Below are 23,177 nucleotides of genomic sequence, written 5' to 3'. Positions count from 1 at the left end.
TCAATAATACCATATTTATATGTAAGGGATCAATATGACCATATTTATATGCAAGGGATCAATATTACCATATTTATATGCAAGGGAGCGTTAGGGGCTAGGAGCCTAAACAAAACATAGCACATTGCATTCAAAAGTGACAGCTTCAATATCAACAAGAGGATGTGGAAACCGAAACTCATGGAGCTAGTTCGATCTCGCAATTGCTTGCCTCATTTAATTTAAGTTAATTTTTACGCCAATATATATACAGCTTGTCAGGATATTTCCATACCCAAAAAAAAAAATTATTTTATTTCCCATATAATATAGTACTTCCATTTTGGTTATGGTAGTAGGTACTTCCTTGACTGTTGCCGTCTGCGAAGTGAATCTAAAATGTCACTGTGGCTCGCTCAGAAGTTTAATTTTCTCTCCATCCAGGTAATACATGATCAAACCAACCAAATTAATGAAAAGAATCATGTACACACCACCAAACTTTCAAATTTCATCAATGTTCCAACAGCTGGCAGACTTGACATAAACATTACCCCAAAAAATCTTGATAATTAACAGAAATCACCTACCAAGTTGAGTAAAACGTCTCTAAGGTCCGCCCACATCTTGTAAGCATCTGCAGAATCGGTGTTCTCTGCAGCCAGCATGTCTGAAACCAGCCTCTTGTAAATGTTGAAATTCTATGTACGAGTTAAGAAGAAATTGAGGAATTTGTTGATGTAGTGCAAGCCTTCATAAACTAATTTGATTAAATTTTTGGTAAAAGATAACAACATTAAAAAATGATTCAGTCTCGAGATATCAGTACTGTATATAAGTTGATCCATAATTAATGTGAAGAAAATTTGAAAATCTTTGATATTTCTTATTATTAGACAGATCATTTCATTGGTTCGTGTATTATTATAATTTGGAGGAGAATATGGAATGAAGTTCAGTAAATGGGTAAGACAAAATTAGAACTGGATTTCTGAGCAGCGTAATGGTGAAGGGAAGTTATGAAGAGGATAACAGTGGGAGAATATTAGAAGGGGTAGGATTAGGGTAAGAGATTAGGATTAATGGTAACAGACTATAGGATATCGGAATGAGATTAACCTCGGAGAAAGGGGTGAGATAAAATTAGAACTGGATTTATGAGCAGGGCGATGGTTAAGGGAAGTTATGAAGAGGATAACAGAGGGTAACAAACTATAGGACATCGGAATGAGACTAACCTCAGAGAAAGAGGTGAGATAATATTAGAACTGGATTTATGAGCAGGGTGAAGGTATGAAGAAGGGGTAGGATTAGGGTAAGAGATAAGGGTAACAAACTATAGGACATCATAATGAGACTAACGGCAGGAAGAAAGGGGTGAGATACTATTAGAGGGGTAAGAGAATAAGGCTAAGAAGAGAGGGTAATATTTAAAAGGGATGGGGAGGTGATAAAGATACAAGCATACTTTGAGGGTAGAAAAGGGTGGAAGGGTTGCTATAGCTTGGCCCAGGTAAGTGAACACATTTAGAATCACTTTTAGTATTAAGAACTGGGGATGTGGAATAGGAGCTGTATATATGTCTAACCCAGATTAACAAAGTACATATCTGAGATTCACATCTGACAATACGAATATATAGACAAGTTCTCACCTGAGGATTAGGAGGGGCACCGTGAGCGACATATAACTCCAATGCCTTGGGTACTTTGTGTTCTTTAATCAAGTGGCTGGCGTACAAGGCTACATATTTATGTAGGACCTTGTGTCCCTGCTTCTCGGCGGTTTCGATGCACTTCTCCCATTCACCTCTTTCGACGTACATGTCCAGGGCGGCGATGACGTCCACCCCCACCAGCTGATAAAAAATGAAAGTTAAATGAATGCCTTTCAAAATTTTCCTCATAATTGTAGATCATTTCTAGAGTTTTCTATTAATAATAATAATAATTCTCAGTTCTTATATAGCGCAACTTACAATAAAGTCTCGCCATGCTGTACTTAACCCTGGTCATTGGTAACTTGTCACACCTACACACCAAAGTGTGCACAATTCAAACAATCTCTCCTGGGGCACCACAGTGCATCACAGCCACGTGTCCCCTGGGGGACTTCCCATAGGGTGCAGCCACAAACCGGCGCACGCAACTATATTTACAAGTCACCTCGCAAGTCCCCATTTATACACCTGGGTGAAGAGAGGCAATGGAGATAAAGTGCCTTGCCCAAGGACACAATGCAATGATCTGGCCAGGGCTAGAACCTGTAATCCTTAGATCACAAGTCAATAGCATTCCAAAACAGTACATTATAACCAGAACATACAATAGGTCACATTTAACTACACAACATAAAATACATGACAATGATAACGTTTACTCACAGACTCAGCTTTGCCTTCGTTCTTCAGATGTTCCTTGTACTTTTCGTCCACGTAACGTTCATACCGCGGTTCCAGTTCCTTGGCTACCTTCTTAGCCTTGTTCCACTCTCCTCCGGCCATTAACACATCGATGGCTTCCTTGATCAGATCCGTACCGAGGTACAGCTCTGCGGCCTGAATGAAACGTGACAGCAGATTATTGACAATATTAAAATTGTGAACATGTGGGTGAGCAAGTTTCTTGCTACAATGTTTAATAACAGGTATAAAGTTGCACAGCAAAATCTTGGAGGTACTGCATTTTATAGGTTGTAAGCAGCTGGATATGTTTCACTTGTGGGTTACGATATTTGATCTGAAGAAAGTAGGATAAGGTGCAGTCTGACGAAGCGGTCAAAGTTTATGAGTTCCAACTCAATTTTGTGGGGACAACAACGTTATTCAAGAGCATCTACATGAAAATGATACAAGATTTGAAATTAAAAGCATCAATCTTAGTGTGAGACCAGTATGGCTGAAGGACTTTGAGAAAAGTTTATTTCTCTGTGCTAAAAACTGGTGAAGTTATATGGCCAAATCAACGTTGAAAATTTTTTATTCCCACTGTATTAATTATTTAGTTAATTAATTAAAGACTGCATTAAATTGAAGAAGTATCACACTTTGAACCTTGACTTTCATTCTGAAAACCACATTTCAAGTTTAGAATAAACAAATACAAGTACCTGCTTGTTATTTCAGAGTCAAGCCTACAAAATTAAGCTCTATACATTGTTTATGTTATCCGTTTCCATTATGAAGCAATACTCCAGGGTATCTGTTTATTATTTCTGAGATGTACACTGGATGTATAGTGAAGAATGTACAGGTTGATTCACAACCTTACAGGATACTGTAGCATAATACAAACTTACGATGTTGTATTATCTGCAGCATAATACAAACTTACTGTGTTGTACTATTTTGTAGCATAATACAAACTTATGGTGTTGTATTATCTGCAGCAGAATACAAACTTATGGTGTTGTACTAATCTTAGCACAATACAAACTTACTGTGTTGTACTATTTTGTAGCATAATACAAACTTACGGTGTTGTATTATCTGCAGCAGAATACAAACTTATGGTGTTGTACTAATCTTAGCACAATACAAACTTACTGTGTTGTACTATTTTGTAGCATAATACAAACTTACGGTGTTGTATTATCTGCAGCAGAATACAAACTTATGGTGTTGTACTAATCTTAGCATAATACAAACTTACTGTGTTGTACTATTTTGTAGCATAATACAAACTTACGGTGTTGTATTATCTGAAGCAGAATACAAAATTATGGTGTTGTACTAATCTTAGCATAATACAAACTTACTGTGTGGTACTAATCTGTACCATACTACAAACTTATGGTGTTGTACTATTTTGTAGCATAATACAAACTTTGGTGTTGTATTATCTGCAGCAGAATAGAAACTTAGTGTGTTGTACTATTTTGTAGTATCATACAAACTTATGGTGTTGTACTAATCTTAGCATAGTACAAACTTACTGTGTTGTACTATTTTGTAGCATAATACAAACTTATGGTGTTGTACTATTTTGTAGCATCATACAAACTTTTGGTGTTGTATTATCTGCAGCAGAATACAAACTTACTGTGTTGTACTATTTTGTAGTATCATACAAACTTACGTACTGTGTTGTATTATCTTCAGCATAATACAAACTTACTGTGTTGTACTATTTTGTAGCATGATACAAACTTACGGTGTTGTATTATCTGCAGCATAATACAAACTTACTGTGTTGTACTATTTTGTAGCATAATACAAACTTATGGTGTTGTACTAACTGTAGCATAATACAAACTTACGGTGTTGTACTTTTCAATATTTGCTAGTTTAGGTCCCACTATCTGCACTACGTCTGCTGCTTTAGACGAATCCAAAAACTTCATCGACAGCTGAGCAGCCTGAAAAATTAAATAATAAAGAAAGAAAGAATGAAAGTTGACAAATTGCAATGTTTCCATCAGCAGAAAAATATTGTATTTTCAAATGCAGCAAAATAAATGGTTGAAAATGTGTTCTCATCACCATTCGTGCAAAAAACATTTCTGGAAACACCAGGAACATCTTAATTTCACTAGCATATTCACTACTCAGTTTACAAGCAATTGCCTGATGGCTACCCACCCCTCCCTACCCCTCCCACCCCCAATGAAAGGCAGCCAAGCCATATGACCACCCAAAAGCAAAAAGGAATTATTGCACTCTTGTACACCATATAATATATTTGCTTTCTTAGCATTTATAAAAATTCTTCTCTTAAATTTCTATACATTTTAATCCCAATCAATGAAGGTTGAACAGGGTGATATTTACTATCCACTCGGTGAAGACAATTGACTGACCTTTGACCAGCATTGTTCTAGAACCCTCGTATCTGAGGTCTGTCGTTGGGTGACTTTGAGATAACAATCGACTGCTCTGGAGTACTCTCCTGATGCCTCCCATTCCTTGGCCTGACTGATCAAAGTCTCTACTCCTCTGAGTGAACGAGAGAGAGAGAGACAAATGAAATTCAGGTTTAAAGGAATTGTCTGGTGGAAGATTTTGATACACTGTCCTTGTAGTTATTATTTTTCTCTTTCTAACCACATGAAAATTGTCCCCAATCGACGTTTTCTTCTTGTAGAAATATGGTTTTCAAATTCAACAGTTTCTCACCAAAAGCACCGTTTTGTTCGAATGCATCAATTTGGTGATTAACGTAGTGCAGGCAAATAGGCAAAACGAGCGATTTGTAGTTAGCACTCCTATTTCCGCAGCAAATACACTCTCGTGTGTACACGCACAGAAGATTGCCTATTATAAATAAACTATTTATCGTTTTTTAAGGTAAAATCTTAGGGCTACCAGACAATCCTTTTGAAGTAGCTTATTGTAGCGAGAGTTATGTTGAATCATGTGACTGTTATCACAATCCACGGTTTCTCGATGCCAGACACTTAGTCCTACTAAGGTATTACTTCAGAAGGAGAAATTTTTAACACACGTTGGTACTTAGAGGACAGGATGAACCAATCGATTCACCAGTTACAAATGGAGATCTTTTGTTTCAGTTTTGTTTAGAAACCCAAGGATAACACGACCATCCATTAGCTCCTTATAAACTTCATTCATAAAGTTCTTGGAAGAACACTGGCTAAATATCAAGCCTTTCTTGTGTGTTTGTGAAAAAGAATTATTATGAACACAGATCCAATTCATTATCATTTCGAAATTTATGCTGACACCCTTTTTACTGGGTTTTTTTTTTTACCTTTTGACCTCCAGCATAAGACCACCTATCTAAAAAACAGGAATGTACTCTAGTATCACCTGCCCACCTCTTCAAATATACTAGGAGGTGAAAGCACTCACTTCCAACAGCAGAGCAATGCAGATGTTACAAAGCATAGAAATAACTGTAATGAAAATTACAAACTTTCAAAACTACCACATCCACAGAGGACTCCTCTGACCATCACTGGAAGCTTAAATTGAATATGAAAATGGGGTTGGTTGAGGGAGTGAGGGAGGGGGGGGGGCAGATACTAACTTTGTGCCTTTGTCGAGGACCTCCCTGTCATATTCATCTTGTAGTGACTGTAGTTTATGAGGGATGTACTCCTTACAAACTCTCAGAGCATCCTGCCACATCTCAGCATTCTGAATAAGACAGAAGAGAATGAGATACCACGTCAGATATTATTCCGTGAAGTCAATGATAGTGTATCGCAGCAGACTGCAGTTAGTCCTTACTTTTAGATTTGTGTCCTTACTCATATTAATAGGAACTAGCACAAAATTCAGTAATCAACTTCATGCCTAGAACCTTGTACTCATACCAAGGAGATTTCCCCATCTCAACATTCTGTATAAGAGATAAGGTAAGGACGCCACATGAAATGTTACTATGTGTGATGAGTAAAGGTATATCGCAGCATATTGCAGTGCATCCATACTCATATTCCTGTTCTAACGAGTACGTACTCATACTCGTAATCTAGTGAGTACGTACAACTTCAACTTTGGAGACCGTCCAGGCAAGATAATTGAATGCAAATCCAATCTTTAGCATGATATTAACATTGTTCACCCAAACCAATGCAATGACCACAAACCTTGTAGAGTTTAATGGCTAATTCAGGTCTCTGTGCTCGCAGAAGGTAGGACTCTGCTTTCTGGAATTCTTTCTGTTCAAAGGCACTCCTGGCCTGACCGACCAAGACATCCGACACGCTGTCTGCGTCGAAAGACTCGGCCACTCTCTGAGCGGAGTCCCAGTCTTGATTGTGAACGTACCTTAGATAAAATGACATATATAAAATAAATTGAATCCAAAAAAACATCTCTCAGATCATTTTTCTTCTATAAAAGTAGTTCAAAACAGTGCCAGTTCTCTTGTAAAATATGAAAAATATATATAGGCTTTCCATTCATCTAAAAGATAAAAGGCAAGTCCATCTAATCTATAATTTAATAAATAAAGTTTGTGGGAAAGTTTGTCTTATTTTTCTTCTATAAAAGTAGTTCAAAACAGTGCCAGTTCTCTTGTAAAAATATGAAAAAAATATATAGGCTTTCCATTCATCTAAAAGATAAAAGGCAAGTCCATCTAATCTATAATTTAATAAATAAAGTTTGTGGGAAAGTTTGTCTTATTTTTCTTCTATAAAAGTAGTTCAAAACAGTGCCAGTTCTCTTGTAAAAATATGAAAAAAATATATAGGCTTTCCATTCATCTAAAAGATAAAAGGCAAGTCCATCTAATCTATAATTTAATAAATAAAGTTTGTGGGAAAGTTTGTCTTATTTTTCTTCTATAAAAGTAGTTCAAAACAGTGCCAGTTCTCTTGTAAAAATATGAAAAAAATATATAGGCTTTCCATTCATCTAAAAGATAAAAGGCAAGTCCATCTAATCTATAATTTAATAAATAAAGTTTGTGGGAAAGTTTGTCTTATTTTTCTTCTATAAAAGTAGTTCAAAACAGTGCCAGTTCTCTTGTAAAAATATGAAAAAAATATATAGGCTTTCCATTCATCTAAAAGATAAAAGGCAAGTCCATCTAATCTATAATTTAATAAATAAAGTTTGTGGGAAAGTTTGTCTTATTTTTCTTCTATAAAAGTAGTTCAAAACAGTGCCAGTTCTCTTGTAAAAATATGAAAAAAATATATAGGCTTTCCATTCATCTAAAAGATAAAAGGCAAGTCCATCTAATCTATAATTTAATAAATAAAGTTTGTGGGAAAGTTTGTCTTATTTTTCTTCTATAAAAGTAGTTCAAAACAGTGCCAGTTCTCTTGTAAAAATATGAAAAAAATATATAGGCTTTCCATTCATCTAAAAGATAAAAGGCAAGTCCATCTAATCTATAATTTAATAAATAAAGTTTGTGGGAAAGTTTGTCTTATTTTTCTTCTATAAAAGTAGTTCAAAACAGTGCCAGTTCTCTTGTAAAAATATGAAAAAAATATATAGGCTTTCCATTCATCTAAAAGATAAAAGGCAAGTCCATCTAATCTATAATTTAATAAATAAAGTTTGTGGGAAAGTTTGTCTTATTTTTCTTCTATAAAAGTAGTTCAAAACAGTGCCAGTTCTCTTGTAAAAATATGAAAAAATATATAGGCTTTCCATTCATCTAAAAGATAAAAGGCAAGTCCATGTAATCTATAATTCAATAAAATAAAGTTTGTGGGAAAGTTTGTCTATCTATGCCAGTGTACACCAGCAGTTCAAACCCAAATTTATAAGACTTACATGAGTACAGCTTCCTTTGGTTTTCCAGCTTTGATGAATTCACTCTCAGCCTCTTTAAACTTGCCTTCATCCTCCAGGTACATGGCATGCTTGAGATGGATCTCGGGCATCTTGTTCTTCATGGAGGTACGGGCCAAATCAAACGCAAAGTCAAAGGCGCTAAACCACGGAAGGAAATATATTTGATTACGAACCAGATGATAGCAGAAATTAATTGCATGACATAAAATTCTAAAAATGCTAATTTTGACCTTTAAAATGCTACAAATGTGAGCTACAACCTTGATAATTGTGTCATATGTTAAAGCAAAATATCTAATTAGATATCAGAAAATAAATTTCCTGAAATTCTCATTAAAAGTGATTATCAGTTATTTTATCTTACCAATTCTCTGCTGCATAGTCAATAGCAGATTCCAACAGTCCAAATTTGGTCAGCAGCTTCACAGCCGAATCCCCACCTAGGCTCTTTGCCCAGAGATAAGCAACCTGTTTAGAGGCATTGGGACCACCGTGGCTCTTAGCAACCTGGCAGCAGAAGAAGAAGACACTTCTAGAAATTAATAAACACAACCTCACAAGAAAAGCTTAAATATTAATAATAATAACCATCATAATAATCAGCAGTTACTTTTTACGACGCATAAGCGACCATAAATGTGGGAGAAACCTGCAAGGGCTTATGGATTACAACTTTCACGTCAGGTGGCTTCCAATTCAACATTTTAACTCAAATTTGGAATCTTTGCAATTTTAGAAAGTCATTTCAGATGGGAAAACTGTAGATTGCTTTTGGATACAAAACCCACCTTACTATGACCCGGCCGGGTATCGAACCCGGAACATCCAGATTGCTAAGCCTCATTGCTTCAAATGCAACTGCCTTTATCCACTCGGCCACAGCACCGGTATAATATTGACAGCACTCATTGCAAAATATTTACCCATATAACAAAAATTACTATTAACAAGAATCACTTGTTATATAATTATTTATATATTATTTAGTTATAATATTAATTAAATCACTATTAACAAGAAATTTATACACAAATTGAGTACCAACCAATCTGCATTACAATGCATTGCAACAGATCGTGAGCACATGAATTTAACACAGATTTTCCTTTTCAAGTTTTCACAAATCTTGAGGTTGGGTGGGCCTTGAATAAAATTTCTCATTGATGGACAATCAAGTTTCACATTGTTTACCCGAAACGCTTCATCCCATAGGTCGTTAGCTCGATACATATTGACAGCCGCTTTCCAGTCCTTTGCCTGGATGAAGTGATGTTCAGCTTGTCGTAGGGCGCCCTCTGTTTCAAGTTCCTGAAGAGACAAACAAAGGAATGTTATATTTGGAATGAATTATTATTTGGTAAATGTGTGTTGTTTTATTGACTGATATTTCAACTCAACTGTTCTTTCTCTTGGTTGATTACTATGAACAAAACACATGTGGTAATTACAGAAAAAAAATACCTGAAAAGTTCCCTGCAACAAAACAAATTATCAGGTATCAATAATATGGAATAACAATAACATGGAACATGAGGTTGTTAATAGAACAGCCACGTCCTACTTTCCTTTTGTGGCTGTGAATCTGTTGGTACTTCTCCCCCTACCCCACCCCACCCCCCCATGCCCTCACTGCTTCCCATAAATAACCCTAGGGTAGCCCAAACAAAGACCATAAGGCAACCCAGGTAGAGGTAGAGAACTTTTCCTAGAGGTGGGGATGACAGAACATTTCTAGGGGTAAGAGTAGCGAACCACATTGATAGTCATTTGGTCAAAGATTGTTCTCTAATGCCGCTCCTACTCTTTGGAACTCAATTCCACTGCACATCAAGTCGGCACCCAACGTTAACATTTTCAAAAACAGACTCAAAACACATCTATTTTTGACTGCCTTCCCTGAGCACTAGCGCCACTGAGCATTGGTTTTCCTCTAGATATTGGCGCTATATAAATTTGCATTTATTATTATTATTATTAGGGGAATGAGTATGGCATCCCACTCCCTCCCCATACCTGATGGAGTATTAGGATATACTTAACTGTGATAAACAATAAATACTGTGATGTTTATTTAACATAGCTTGATACCTTGGCTAGGTGTATATGTGTGTCCTGTAGGAGGTCAGGATGGAACTGTTTCACGATTCTAATCATGTGGTCGTACTGGCGTTGCTTCTTGTACATGGTGATAGCCAGGTCTGGCTCTTCTACTGTCAAATACAATCTGTAATAAACAACAAAATCATTCAGGGAATTGTTGATATTCTCACCGTTTATATACCTGTTGGGAGTTTAGCGCAACAGTTTAATATTTGTTTAGAATAACAAATGCTTGGTACGTGTTCAACTGCATTGCAGAAACATATGTTGGAACTGAATAGGTAGAACTTACATAAGCAAAAAAAAAGTACAATGTAAATAAAGTAGTTAGCATCATTTAATTGTCAAGGTCATCTGTAATATGACAAAATATGCTAGAAAGTCAAAAAATTGGTCACTTGATTCTCCAAACTTCCAAAATGCATATTACTTCGATCCTCAAAACTTTTATCCCCCCATTTTTGATATATTAATTGTCTAAATTAAATGCTTCTTAATTGGGTAAGATGGGGAGGGGGCAGTGGGGGAGTGCATGGGGGTAAGAATCTTTAGGAAAGTAGTAAATTGTAACTGTTCAGCTAAGCTAGCATGCTGATAACTTTGTGGCCAATCTTGAAGACCTTAAGGAAACTTTAAAAGATGTGGCGTTTAATCTACTCGTGCTTGAAGGATTATACCTCTCTGCTTCTCTGAATTTTCCTTGACTCTCCAACTGCTGGGCCTGGCTGATGTACAATACTGCTACGTCTTCTCCTTTCATAAACTGGACCGCGAGCTGTCGGACGAAAAGCAGCGGTGAAAGTGATCAAATGAATGAAAGATTGAAAATGTAGTCACAGAAATTTGAGGTGATTATATAGCACTTTGAAATGCTATAATCATCATAAATGATAGAAGTGTGCCTGAAAATCGGGTATAAATAGTGTTTTAGCAAGAAAAGAATGAATTCCTCACCTTATGAGCCGCCTCCCATTTTCCTGCTGCTGTGTACATATCAATGGCATCCTTACTAAGGCCTGCCTGGATGTAGAATCTCTCAGCAGTCTAAGGGGATAGAAGAATTAAATAGGAGACAGTTGTACATAAACTAGGAAGTAGGCATAGAGTGGGGGGGGGTGGGTGGGGGGGAAGGAGGAAGGATTAAAAAAGAGATAATCTAAGAAGGAAGAACATTTGAAGTCACATCTTTCATACAAATCCTTAAAATAAAATATGTAACACAAATGCACTTTGATCACTAATGGTACATTACTAATTGGTTCATGATAAATATTACTTCATGGCTTTTCACTCATCAATCATCCTCCCCTTCTCCCATCCTCTAACCTCTCTGCCTCTGAATATATCTGATACTATCTCAGATTTAAACTAACACGTAGTAAGCCTCTGAAGAATATCCTGCTAGGATCGAAACATCAGGCCCTCTTACCTTTACACATTCTCTTACACAGGCTCTTTAGTGGATAAGCCGTTTGCTCACAGTTTTGTTTTATTTTGACTACTGATCAGGCGACATAAAGCCAACAGAAGATACTCTCATCATCTGTGATTATCTTCTCACCTCAAAGTCTCTGATCGAGCTATAGTGCTTGGCAATCTTGGGGTAATATTCCTCCCCGACAGAAGCCTCTTGGATCTCGATAATCTGGACGGCTTTATTCCATTGATGGGAGTGAATGGCCGCCTCGATGGCTTTCTTCGCAGCCCTGCCAAAAGGATGGAAAGAAATACAATTTATAGTAAAACACAGCTAAGATCAATATGTTTTAGTCTGAGAAAGACTAAAGGTTTCGTCTATTTTAACAGTTGTTTTGTATATGTCACTGAAGCAAACCGAGAAAAAAAAAAAAGGGAAAAGGGTTGTGAATAGCACAAGAATGTAAGGACACATGCATGTAACGAAGAAAACATGGAAAGTAAATAAGCAGTAATAAAAGAGAAGAATAATTAATGGAATTTAATCAGGTTGATGTGTTGGTTGCATTCTTGTTTTTCCAACGTACTTCAAACCACATAACCGTACAACAAAGAGTTTAATTGTGTTGTTTCTCCATTGTTCTCTGTGTAAGCAGTAAGCTTGTTTGTAACCCTTGTCCAGCCAAAATGTGACAAAGATCCTACCACACTTAAACCATCAGGTTTGATACACTTAGGCTTACACACATTCTAATTTCCCTGGACTTGTCCCCCCCCTCCCCCTCTCTTTTTTATCTTATGTGAACATCTTGTTGATTTTACAAAGTTTTAAGAAAACTTCCAGATATAATACATAGATCCAACAAAAGTAGTTATAAATACAGTGGGATTACTATGTGGTGATTTGGCCATCTAGCTACTACAATTTCAGCAGACAAAGTAGTAGTAGTAGTAAGTTGAGTCTCGTCTATCCAACATGCTCAGTGATTAACCTCCGCCAAGCATGACGATCTTGCGCAAGGTTTATTGCTTCCTCCAAATTGTTAATGTTAAGCAGACAAAGGTAAATTGTTAATTGTTCTTCACTTGTTTTGATTTTTGTTTGACTGTCATTTGATCATCATCCTTCCAACATAACACCACCAGACACTGAGATGCCTTCAAGATCCCACCCCTCGGTTTTAATTGCACAGAACAGATACCATAGCTTGATGTCAACACGAGGGAGTTAACATACAGTATTATGTCCTTGGTATTCCCGAACAAAACATGGTCACCTTATTTCAAAACATACCACATAGAACTGTCCTAAATGTGAAATGGATACATACCCAGCTTCAATGTAGTGATTTATGGCCGCATCTAGCTGTTTCTGTGAGACCAAATAATCACCCCATTCCTCTTCCAACTTCACCACCGCCTCTGGTAAGAAGGAACGGGCTAATTCCACAGCTGGAGAAAGCAAATTATAAGTCATTACCATCAGCTTGGGAAAAGAGATGTGCAGATTCTTGGGGGATATGTTCAGAGCTAATGAACAGTTGGGAGCTTGGAGTTTACAAGGATTTTTTGGTGGCTGAAGGTGATCGGATTAGCAAACTTGCTGAAGACTTTTCTGAATCTTTAGGGGCAGAAACCTCGTCCTCATAGCATTTCGTATCATGAAGAAATGAGTTTTCAAATTTTGCGATATGTTGTAACAACAGAATGAATGATGTCATCAGGGAATTTCAGCTGAATATGTTTTTGATTTTCTTATGATTTTGTCAATCTTTGATCCACAGAGGAAAAGAATATTTCTATAAAAAAGATACATTTTGATGAACTTAAAAAGTACAGAGAACTTTAACGGCAAAGCGAACATTCCAGATATATTAGGTTTCAAGGATAAATTTATAAGTAGATATTTATAGCCTTAGTAAAGCTTTTGAAGAGTATTTGCCCAGATGACATCACAGACCTCATTCTATGAACCAATTCCTGAAGTAGTTGAAGCTTAAGCTTTTCAAAAATAGGTCATATTCAATAAACCATATCTCGAGGGAAGTGCAAGATATTCAAATGGGGATTTAACTGCCAGTTTGCAATATTTTGTCTTGCTATTGTATTCATTTCACATTCTCTGTCACAGTAAAGTCCTTTTAAATACTATTAATCACATTCCTATTTCACAGCAAAAAGAGTGTAGATTGAATGTTCACCATAAAGTTCATAGTGAGTACAGGACCAAATCTATTAATTTAGTTTAAATAGCAAAACCCCAACGGTCAGGAAGTCATTTTGTGGCTCTGAGACCGAATCTCTGGATTTCCTGGAATGACCACCAGAATATTGCCAGGAATGTGATATTATTTTCACTTTCATTTCTGGTCCTGGAAAATACCCCATCAGATAGAAGAGCTAGCCCTCCTCATTATCTACTTACACAACCAATACTCAGAGGAGTGAAGATACGCCGGTCGTCATCTGGTTAAAATATCTCCGAGCCAGTCACAACATGTGATTAAACAGTTTTCCGAAAAGCAAATGATAACATGATAAACTTAACTAAACTCATCAATTGTTGAAAGATTGTAAAAATTTTCGGAATTGAAAGCACAAACAGTTGCTATGGCTACAAACCTCTTCGATAGGAATGACCTTTTCTGTAACATTCCAAGGCTCTAGCCTCCTCCCAGGTCTTTTCAAAGAGCTCTCCGGCCTAAACCAAACAGAAAAGAAAGAAAAAATAAGTGCAAAATGTGAATGACGGATGAAATAAATAAAGACAATTCTTATGTCATCCCAACTCTGATCCACTAAGACTTACATTTATCAAGTATGCAGGCCCCTAAGGCCTACTTGACTTGCTCATTCTAGGAAAAGGCACATTTTAGTGCTCTCTGGCCCTTTGCTCCAACTGATGTCATTTCAGGAAATTACTTGCAGACCCCTGAATTACATCAATTTTGAAAGTTGGTTGTTTCTCGCCCTGGCTAAAGGTGACATTGACCAAGAAATATTAATGAAATTCACCAACATTTTCACCACCACCACAAATTACCATCTGAGATACAACCAATGGGTAAACGCAAATGGAAAACTGAGTCCAGAGTGATCTAGCTTACCTTCTCGTAGAATTCTCCTTTAATCAGAGAGGCAGCAATTCTTGCGATTAGGTCTTTATTATTCATGAGTTCTTCGTTGGTCGTGACCAGTCTAGCTGCTCTGGCCGGCATCGATGCCTTCATGTAGAGGTTGATTGCTGCGTGGAAATCTCTCTCGTTCTCCTTGAGCTCACCGGCTTTCTCCTCTTGGCCTGTCTCCATCAGCCACTGGTAGTAGTTCTGACGGAGGGTCTCGAGCTCCGGGTGACCCTGTGATGCATCGAGCATCGATAAAACAAACCGGATAACATAGATGTATGAACCAGAAATATGTCGCAAAATTCAGAATTATGAATGAAAGTTATGAGATTTGTGTACTTTGAGTATCTTTAATAAATAAATTATAATATTTAATAATTATAATAATAATAAATAATAATAAGAATAATTAATTTTTATACTGACCTTTGCCTCTGCTACAGCGATGGCGTCGTCCCATTTATGTAGCTCCTGGTACATCTCCATCGCCTCATCAATTGCATTCTGGGAAACGAGAGAGAGAGAGAGAAAAAAAAAACACCGATGTGTTATGTGGCTGTATTGCCGGAATTCATGAGGAATTCAATTAAGTCTGAAGAGACGGGGGTGGAGGGAGAGGGTGGATGTGGAGGGATGGGGTAGAAGGTGTCGCAATCTTTGAATTAAATTCTCATAACAATGTAACACAGGCAATGTGAAACACCTGACAACAAACATTTGCATATTTATAAGTTACAAAGTAGTCAATTCTGTTACTTTTTATTTGAAGCTGTACTGTATAATAACTAGGTTATTATCTATAACTTACTAATTATCTATATTAATTATCTATAACTCTATAATTATCTATAACTCTATAAACAAAACATTAAACTCTATTGGACCATTACCTGCTCTAAGTGAATTCTCTCTGATTCCTGAATTATATCTATAACTTTATAATTATCTATAACTGAACATTAAATTTGTTGGACCATTACCTGCTCTAAGTAAATCCTCTCTGATTCCTGAATTATATCTATAACTCTATAATTATCTATATCTGAACATTAAAGCAGCATTTTGCGTTTGGTCGCCGTTTTCTACTTTTTTGACATGTCCATCAATTTATATCAATCACAAAACAGCAAACTAAGATATTAGCCAAGTTTTTCCCTGTAAAACAACGATAATTGGCGAGTAATTAAGGATATTTGCAGATAATGAGAAGAGTGTCCTCGACAAATTCCACAGTTAAAATTAATCGCATACAGTTCCGCCAAACCCACTAGTTTGAATTCAACCAATCAGAGATGCAGGTTTAGTTATGAGCCATTGCTAAAAATAGATTCAAGACTTTGCGTTGGTACAACCAGGGAGATGTAATGGAACTCTCTGGTACAACTACCATATAGACTGTACACAAATCAAGCTTGGTGTTGGGTTACGTATTGGTCAATGACGTTCACAGTGTTTAAATATTCATATTATGGGCGAGGTTTATTGGGTTCTAACGGTAATTATCTTGGAGAAAAACAAAGTTGAAAGTTGCAAATTTTTCGACTTTTATGCCACCATATGAAGTAAGATTTAAATAGATAAGCTAGTTATGTATGTCGTTATGGCATAGTGGAGTCAGTGAGGTTGAGAAAAATCATAGAAAAGGACGCAAAATGCTGCTTTAAAATTTGTTGGACCATTACCTGCTCTAAGTAAATCCTCTCTGATTCCTGAATTATATCTATAACTCTATAATTATATATATCTGAACATTAAAATTTGTTGGACCATTACCTGCTCTAAGTAAATCCTCTCTGATTCCTGAATTATATCTATAACACTATAATTAAATATATCTGAACATTAAAATTTGTTGGACCATTACCTGCTCTAAGTAAATCCTCTCTGCTTCCTGAATTATATCTATAACTCTATAATTATATATATCTGAACATTAAAATTTGTTGGACCATTACTTGCTCTAAGTAAATCCTCTCTGCTTCCTGAATTATATCTATAACTCTATAATTATATATATCTGAACATTAAAATTTGTTGGACCATTACCTGCTCTAAGTAAATCCTCTCTGATTCCTGAATTATATCTATAACTTTATAATTATCTATAACTGAACATTAAAATTTGTTGGACCATTACCTGCTCTAAGTAAATCCTCTCTGCTTCCTGAATTATATCTATAACTCTATAATTATATATATCTGAACATTAAAATTTGTTGGACCATTACCTGCTCTAAGTAAATCCTCTCTGCTTCCTGAATTATATCTATAACTCTATATTTATCTATAACTGAACATTAAATTTGTTGGACCATTCACCTGCTCTAAGTAAATCCTCTCTGCTTCCTGAATTATATCTATAACTCTATAATTATCTATAACTCTATAACTGAACATTAAACTGGATTATTACCTGCTCTAAGTAAATCCTCTCTGCTTCCTGAAAGTCCTTTTTCAAGATGGCTAGTTTGGCCCTGATCGTGTAATGGTTTGTGCCGTCTTCACCCTGTCAGGTCAAAGGAAATGGAGAGACATATATAACACTGTATAGCCAAGAGTTATTCCAGCCAAGCTGAAATCCCTTATTTTTATTCTCATCTCCTTCTAATAGAGCCGCTAAAATAGCGCAACACAAAGTGAAAATTTTTCAAAATGATAATTTTGGATTCACTTTGACTCTAACAAAACATGGAACTTGACTATTTATTACTAATATTCTTCAAAAACTTGAGTGACATGTTTTGCTATAATATTTTACTACATATATCATTGTATTAGTTAGAGGGCATTGGTCCAGTTTAGCTTGAGGGACATGTTTTAATACATATATCATTGTATCAGTTAGAGGGCATTGGTCCAGTTTAGCTTGAGTGACATGAATTACTACATATATCATTGTATTAGTTAGAGGGCATTGGTCCAGTTTAGCTTGAGTGACATGTTTTAATACATATATCATTGTATCAGTTAGAGGGCATTGGTCCAGTTTAGCTTGAGTGACATGAATTACTACATATATCATTGTATTAGTTAGAGGGCATTGGTCCAGTTTAGCTTGAGGGACATGAATTACTACATATATCATTGTATTAGTTAAAGGGCATTGGTCCAGTTTAGCTTGAATGACATGTTTTAATACATATATCATTGTATCAGTTAGAGGGCATTGGTCCAGTTTAGCTTGAGGGACATGTTTGACTTCATATATCATTGTATAAGTTAGAGAGCATTGGTCCAGTTTAGTTGTCCGTCAATCTGTCTATTTTTAATGTAGTCTAAGCTGTGTTTGTTTCCGTTTGCCTTGGTTTGAAATGCAGGCCCTCTAGTTTATACATTTACAACCTACACAGGCTTTTTGCAGTACATAAGCAGTCTTTGATAACAGTGTTTTATCGCTAAATATTTCAGTCATTTATATGAATAAACAAGAGGTCAGTCACGTCAGTGGTTTAAGAAGTGCGTGTCTCAACATAAAGAACAAATGTGCGAACAAATCTAAAAAATCAATTCAAGAGTTGGGTGTTTAACTCTATAAACCTACCGTTTCCTGACTTATCGGAGCAGCCATTTTGTTGAGGCTCTGAAGGTATCGTGCTTTTCCAACGTCACCGAGGGCAGCAAAACATCTCTCTGAGATGTTCAATTGTCTGGCGTCGAGAGTAAGCTTGCTTAAAGTCTTCCACATTGCTTCAGTCTCGTTAGTCATTTCCAGCGTCTCCAGGAATGCAACAGCTCTGAAAGAAGATTGACAAAAAACAAAAGACTTACAACCAATAAAAAGGAAAACTGGTAACTATATGTAACAAGCATTTAAGTCAAGAAAAATGTAAAATAGTGAACAATGCCCACAAAATTGAGAGCTGGAATGGAAAAGAGCAACAAATGCTACAATTGGAAAAGTGCACCACTTTTGATGCCTAAATTCTACAAAAATCTTGTTCCCTCAACTAAACTTTCCATTTTGTTATAACGAAAAGCGCTCTTTCTCGTAAATGAAATGTACGCTTTTTTTTGTTCAACTAAAAGTGACCATTTGTTGAATGAAGGAGTGGTTGAGCTTGTGGCATATTCATGTGCCCCCAATTCTGTAAAATACTGAAAGGTGCCCAATTCTTTTTATAAATAATAAGTGCCCCTTTTTCTGACAAATGCCCCAATAACCCCTCTATGTCTTTGACCCCCAGATTCAATCCTCTCACACCATCCTGGCACCATGTCATCCATTTTCAGCTCGAGAAAGATTCGTAAAATTTGAAGGTTTCCTATTATATGCAAATCTGCAACTGGTCTCTATTTGAATATCGCTAGATTTTGCAAACTGGCTCTAAATGATCCTGATTTTTACCTGGTGTAGTTTCCATCGTCCACGGCTGTTCCAAATTCTATCAGGCCCTCGTCTAAGGTGTACGAGATGGACGTGACTCCCTCACTGACAATCACATCTGTCTTACCATCCACTCTCTCTAAATCTACTATGTCGCCCTACAAAAAAATAAAAATAAAAATAAAATAATAATCATAATAATCATAATAATAGAAAGAGAGGGAAATGCAGCCATGGTGATTTGTTTTGTTTCTTGACAACGGACAACTAGACCATTGTCCTTGTTATACTGCGGAAGGAAGCTTTGGTCATCAAATTAAGAAGTACATAAACTCTGGCAATGAGATTTATAAATGTAATGGAGTCAGAGGTCATTAAGAATAGACATCAAACAGCTAGCAGTGATAATGTAAAATATGATTCTTTGGAGGTTTGTTAAACTCAGTTCTACTGAATAACAGAACACATTATGACTGTATAAAGATTATTATCAGAACTATCATATATGGATGACATAAAATATTACGTCATCAGTAATGCTACTGTTATATCGGATGTGATGTAACTTATATTGGTGTGGGTGGCATGACTGTGATTTGGCTGACATACCCGGTATATATTGATGACACACCCGGTATATATTGATGACACACCCGGTATATATTGATGACACACCCGGTATATATTGATGACACACCCGGTATATATTGATGACATACCCGGTATATATTGATGACATACCCGGTATATATTGATGACATACCCGGTATATATTGATGACATACCCGGTATATATTGATGACATACCCGGTATATATTGATGACATACCCGGTATATATTGATGACATACCCGGTATATATTGATGACATACCCGGTATATATTGATGACATACCCGGTATATATTGATGACATACCCGGTATATATTGATGACATACCCGGTATATATTGATGACATACCCGGTATATATTGATGACACACCCGGTATATATTGATGACACACCCGGTATATATTGATGAAATACCCGGTATATATTGATGACATACCCGGTATATATTGATGACATACCCGGTATATATTGATATATTGACCTGTTTATTTAGTCCCTTATTTCATTACTTGGTATTGATGTATAGTATATCAATGTTCCCTCAATGTAAAGATTTAGGAACTCAAAACTCATTTCCTATGTTTGAACAGCATCTAAGGCTTTCATAGCATTGTTTCCTTTAAAGTATAACCAGGTCCTCGTTGGAAACCGACACTTTTTGACCTGTTTCGTGAATAAAGTATTACTTACCTTGATGGGAAACATTGTGACCTTCTCAGGGTGGTCAATGTTGTACCAGACACAGAGGTTGCCCCTGTTCTGTGCCACCACCACGTCGCTCTGCGGGACCCACTATAACAAAGGAACATATGTAAAAAAAAACACGATATTGTTATTAAAACTTAATTCTATTTTTTTTTATGGCAAAAGCTACTGTGTGTTAGAGGCATACCATTGGACAAATAGATTTTGTAGTTTGTGGCAAACTGTCAGTGTAAAATTCCATGACAATCAAGTAGAAGTATTTTTTATATTTTTGTTATTTATAACATTTAAATATTATTTATAAACCTCATTCACTGATCGATTAAGCTGTGATTACTTACTGACAGCTGGTAACAATAAGGTAAAGCATTTATACTAAACTATCCTTATTCAGTGGAGCTCAAAAAAAAACAAAAAAACACAAACCCAGTTTGGCTCGCATCCTAACCAACCAAACAAACTGAAATAGTAGCACACAGGGGGGTGGGAGCCGGAGGGGCACCGAGGGCACGTGCCCCCCCCCACTTTTTTTCCAAAATAGCAAATGTGCACAACTGGCAAATAAAATGTGCCCCTTTGATGAAGAACTGTCCATTGGATATCTTAAGCCTTTGTTAATTTTTATAAGAGTCACATGCACTATAATAGTGTTGATAGCATACTAACACATCATATATATTTGAGTAATATGGCCGGTGTGTATTGGTTTGTAGCATAACGAGTGGTGGTTGTGGAATGAGAAAGTGCCCCTCTGATGTTGTGCACCCTTCCCCACTTCCTACCCCCTGGTAGCACAGCGATACAGTACCAGGTGGTGTCATAAGAGACACCATTGCAAAGTTGGAATAGAAATAATTAAACATCTGAATTTTAACCGTAAAGTTCTACGGGACATCTAGGTTTGACTGACCTGAACATAACTGCAGTAATTCAAAATGGTCGCCTTGCTCTCATTCAAAACATCAAACATGTACAACTGTGTTGAGAAAGGAGAGAAGAAAGCAAGTTAATAGGTTATGATTTTAATACAAGAAGGCATATGCAGGAAAGCTTTATATTATCTCACAAAACACGACAAATATAAGACACTTTTTAAGAGACAGAATCAAACATGATAAAAATTCTGCGAGGGATGAATGAGCTATTACAGCATCAAAAATTCATCAAAATTAACCCAAAATGTGAAAACATGATTTTGGAAGCAGACAGCATAAAAATTGATCAAAATTAATTCAAACTGTGAACACATGATTTTGGAAACAGACAGCATAAAAATTGATCAAAATTTACTCAAAATTTGAACATATGATTTTATAATCAGACTGCATCAAAATTGATCAAATATGAAATCAAATTTTGAACACATCATTTTAGAATCAGACTACATAAAAAAAAATTGATCAAAATTAACTCAAAATGTGAACACATGATTTTGGAGTCAGACAGCATCAAACTTGATGAAATATTAAATCAAAATTTGAACACATCATTTTAGAATCAGACTGCATCAAAAATTGATCAAAATTAACTCAAACTGTGAACACATGATTTGGGAATCAGACTGCATCAAAATTGATCAAATATTAAATCAAACTGTGAAACACAATCATGTCGCAAACACTGCCAATCTCAAAGAGAATTTGAATGATCTCTTCGGACTCACTCGCATCCTCTTGTCTCTGAAGAGAAGAATCCTCCCGGTCTCATTCATCTCCAACCAATCTACTTTGGTATCGTGCTGCAGCGAGGCCAGATTGAATCCCGAGATCAGATCCAGTATCGCGATGGTCTTCAGATCAACCAGGTACGCCATCTTCTTGTTGTCTACGATGTTGCGTTGTTTTCTTTCGTTTAGTCTGACACTGTTTGTTAGAGAGTGATGTTGAAAGAGAAAAAGTCTAGATTAAAAAATTACAGATAAAAAGAACAATACATCAAATCTATTTTGTCAGCTTGAAATAATCTCCCCTGAGACATATCAGCCAAGTTTAGTTTCTACTTCTTTTTAACGGAAAATTGACCTCCATAAATAGAGATGGCGACTTGAACAAAAGAAGGTGTTGATATTTTAAAAGACTGCTCTATACATTGGCTTGTCTGAAATTCTAGTGATTAACAGCTAATTTCATATTGCATAAAATGACACACATAACAAGCTTGGCACAAAAAAACAAAATTTTTTCTTATAATAATCACCTGATCAAGTGAGGGTTCATGAACTCTGTCCTAACACACCCAAGAATCTCGTTATTGCCGTACTCGATGAGAGAGAGCTCTCCGGCGTTGAATATCATGCAAACCTGCAAGACGAGGGAAAGAATAACATCAAAAAATAAATATGAAAGGAACACAACTCCATTTCATCTTTTAGTTAGTTCACATAATTTCTCACAAAAAATGGTACAGGGAGCTTTATATGATACAAACTTACAATATGAAAAGTACATATGATGGGTACTACAAGAACAAAGGTTGTTGATCAATGTTTGTTACCATGGTGATTGTATACTGCGATTCATATTCAACAGTGTGATCAATACAACAAGACAGAATCAACAAAGAAAGCAAACACAAGAAATTAAGTAAACCTTCGAGGAAAGCGAAATGCTAGATAAACTATTTTACTTTGTTTTTAATAAACTCAGACAATTGGAAAACCCTTACATTCTCAGTCCAGTCTAAAAGTTTGAGTGAAA

General features: G+C 36.1%; 1 protein-coding gene across 1 annotated transcript in view; it reads right to left on the bottom strand.

The window, feature by feature from the left end:
- The window catches only part of LOC139974141 (intraflagellar transport protein 172 homolog), a 39,154-nt gene that overhangs the window by 7,052 nt on the left and 8,925 nt on the right, over positions 1 to 23,177 (bottom strand). The window contains exons 9-33 of the mRNA XM_071981077.1: positions 22,678 to 22,781; positions 22,145 to 22,343; positions 21,392 to 21,457; positions 20,467 to 20,568; positions 19,185 to 19,321; positions 18,381 to 18,573; positions 17,253 to 17,345; positions 15,266 to 15,343; positions 14,822 to 15,070; positions 14,337 to 14,415; positions 13,046 to 13,166; positions 11,860 to 12,004; positions 11,253 to 11,342; positions 10,976 to 11,073; positions 10,287 to 10,422; positions 9,390 to 9,506; positions 8,563 to 8,705; positions 8,178 to 8,336; positions 6,533 to 6,713; positions 5,968 to 6,077; positions 4,778 to 4,913; positions 4,238 to 4,336; positions 2,364 to 2,537; positions 1,635 to 1,838; positions 570 to 680 (exon numbers count right to left, since the gene is read on the bottom strand). Coding sequence (XP_071837178.1) covers positions 570 to 680; positions 1,635 to 1,838; positions 2,364 to 2,537; positions 4,238 to 4,336; positions 4,778 to 4,913; positions 5,968 to 6,077; positions 6,533 to 6,713; positions 8,178 to 8,336; positions 8,563 to 8,705; positions 9,390 to 9,506; positions 10,287 to 10,422; positions 10,976 to 11,073; positions 11,253 to 11,342; positions 11,860 to 12,004; positions 13,046 to 13,166; positions 14,337 to 14,415; positions 14,822 to 15,070; positions 15,266 to 15,343; positions 17,253 to 17,345; positions 18,381 to 18,573; positions 19,185 to 19,321; positions 20,467 to 20,568; positions 21,392 to 21,457; positions 22,145 to 22,343; positions 22,678 to 22,781 — 3,324 coding nt within the window. The remainder of the gene's footprint in view (positions 1 to 569; positions 681 to 1,634; positions 1,839 to 2,363; positions 2,538 to 4,237; positions 4,337 to 4,777; positions 4,914 to 5,967; positions 6,078 to 6,532; positions 6,714 to 8,177; positions 8,337 to 8,562; positions 8,706 to 9,389; positions 9,507 to 10,286; positions 10,423 to 10,975; positions 11,074 to 11,252; positions 11,343 to 11,859; positions 12,005 to 13,045; positions 13,167 to 14,336; positions 14,416 to 14,821; positions 15,071 to 15,265; positions 15,344 to 17,252; positions 17,346 to 18,380; positions 18,574 to 19,184; positions 19,322 to 20,466; positions 20,569 to 21,391; positions 21,458 to 22,144; positions 22,344 to 22,677; positions 22,782 to 23,177) is intronic.

Source organism: Apostichopus japonicus, chromosome 9, assembly GCF_037975245.1.
Source record: "Apostichopus japonicus isolate 1M-3 chromosome 9, ASM3797524v1, whole genome shotgun sequence".
NCBI classification, from domain to species: domain Eukaryota; kingdom Metazoa; phylum Echinodermata; class Holothuroidea; order Aspidochirotida; family Stichopodidae; genus Apostichopus; species Apostichopus japonicus.
This window is presented reverse-complemented; position numbering and strand designations above follow the sequence as displayed.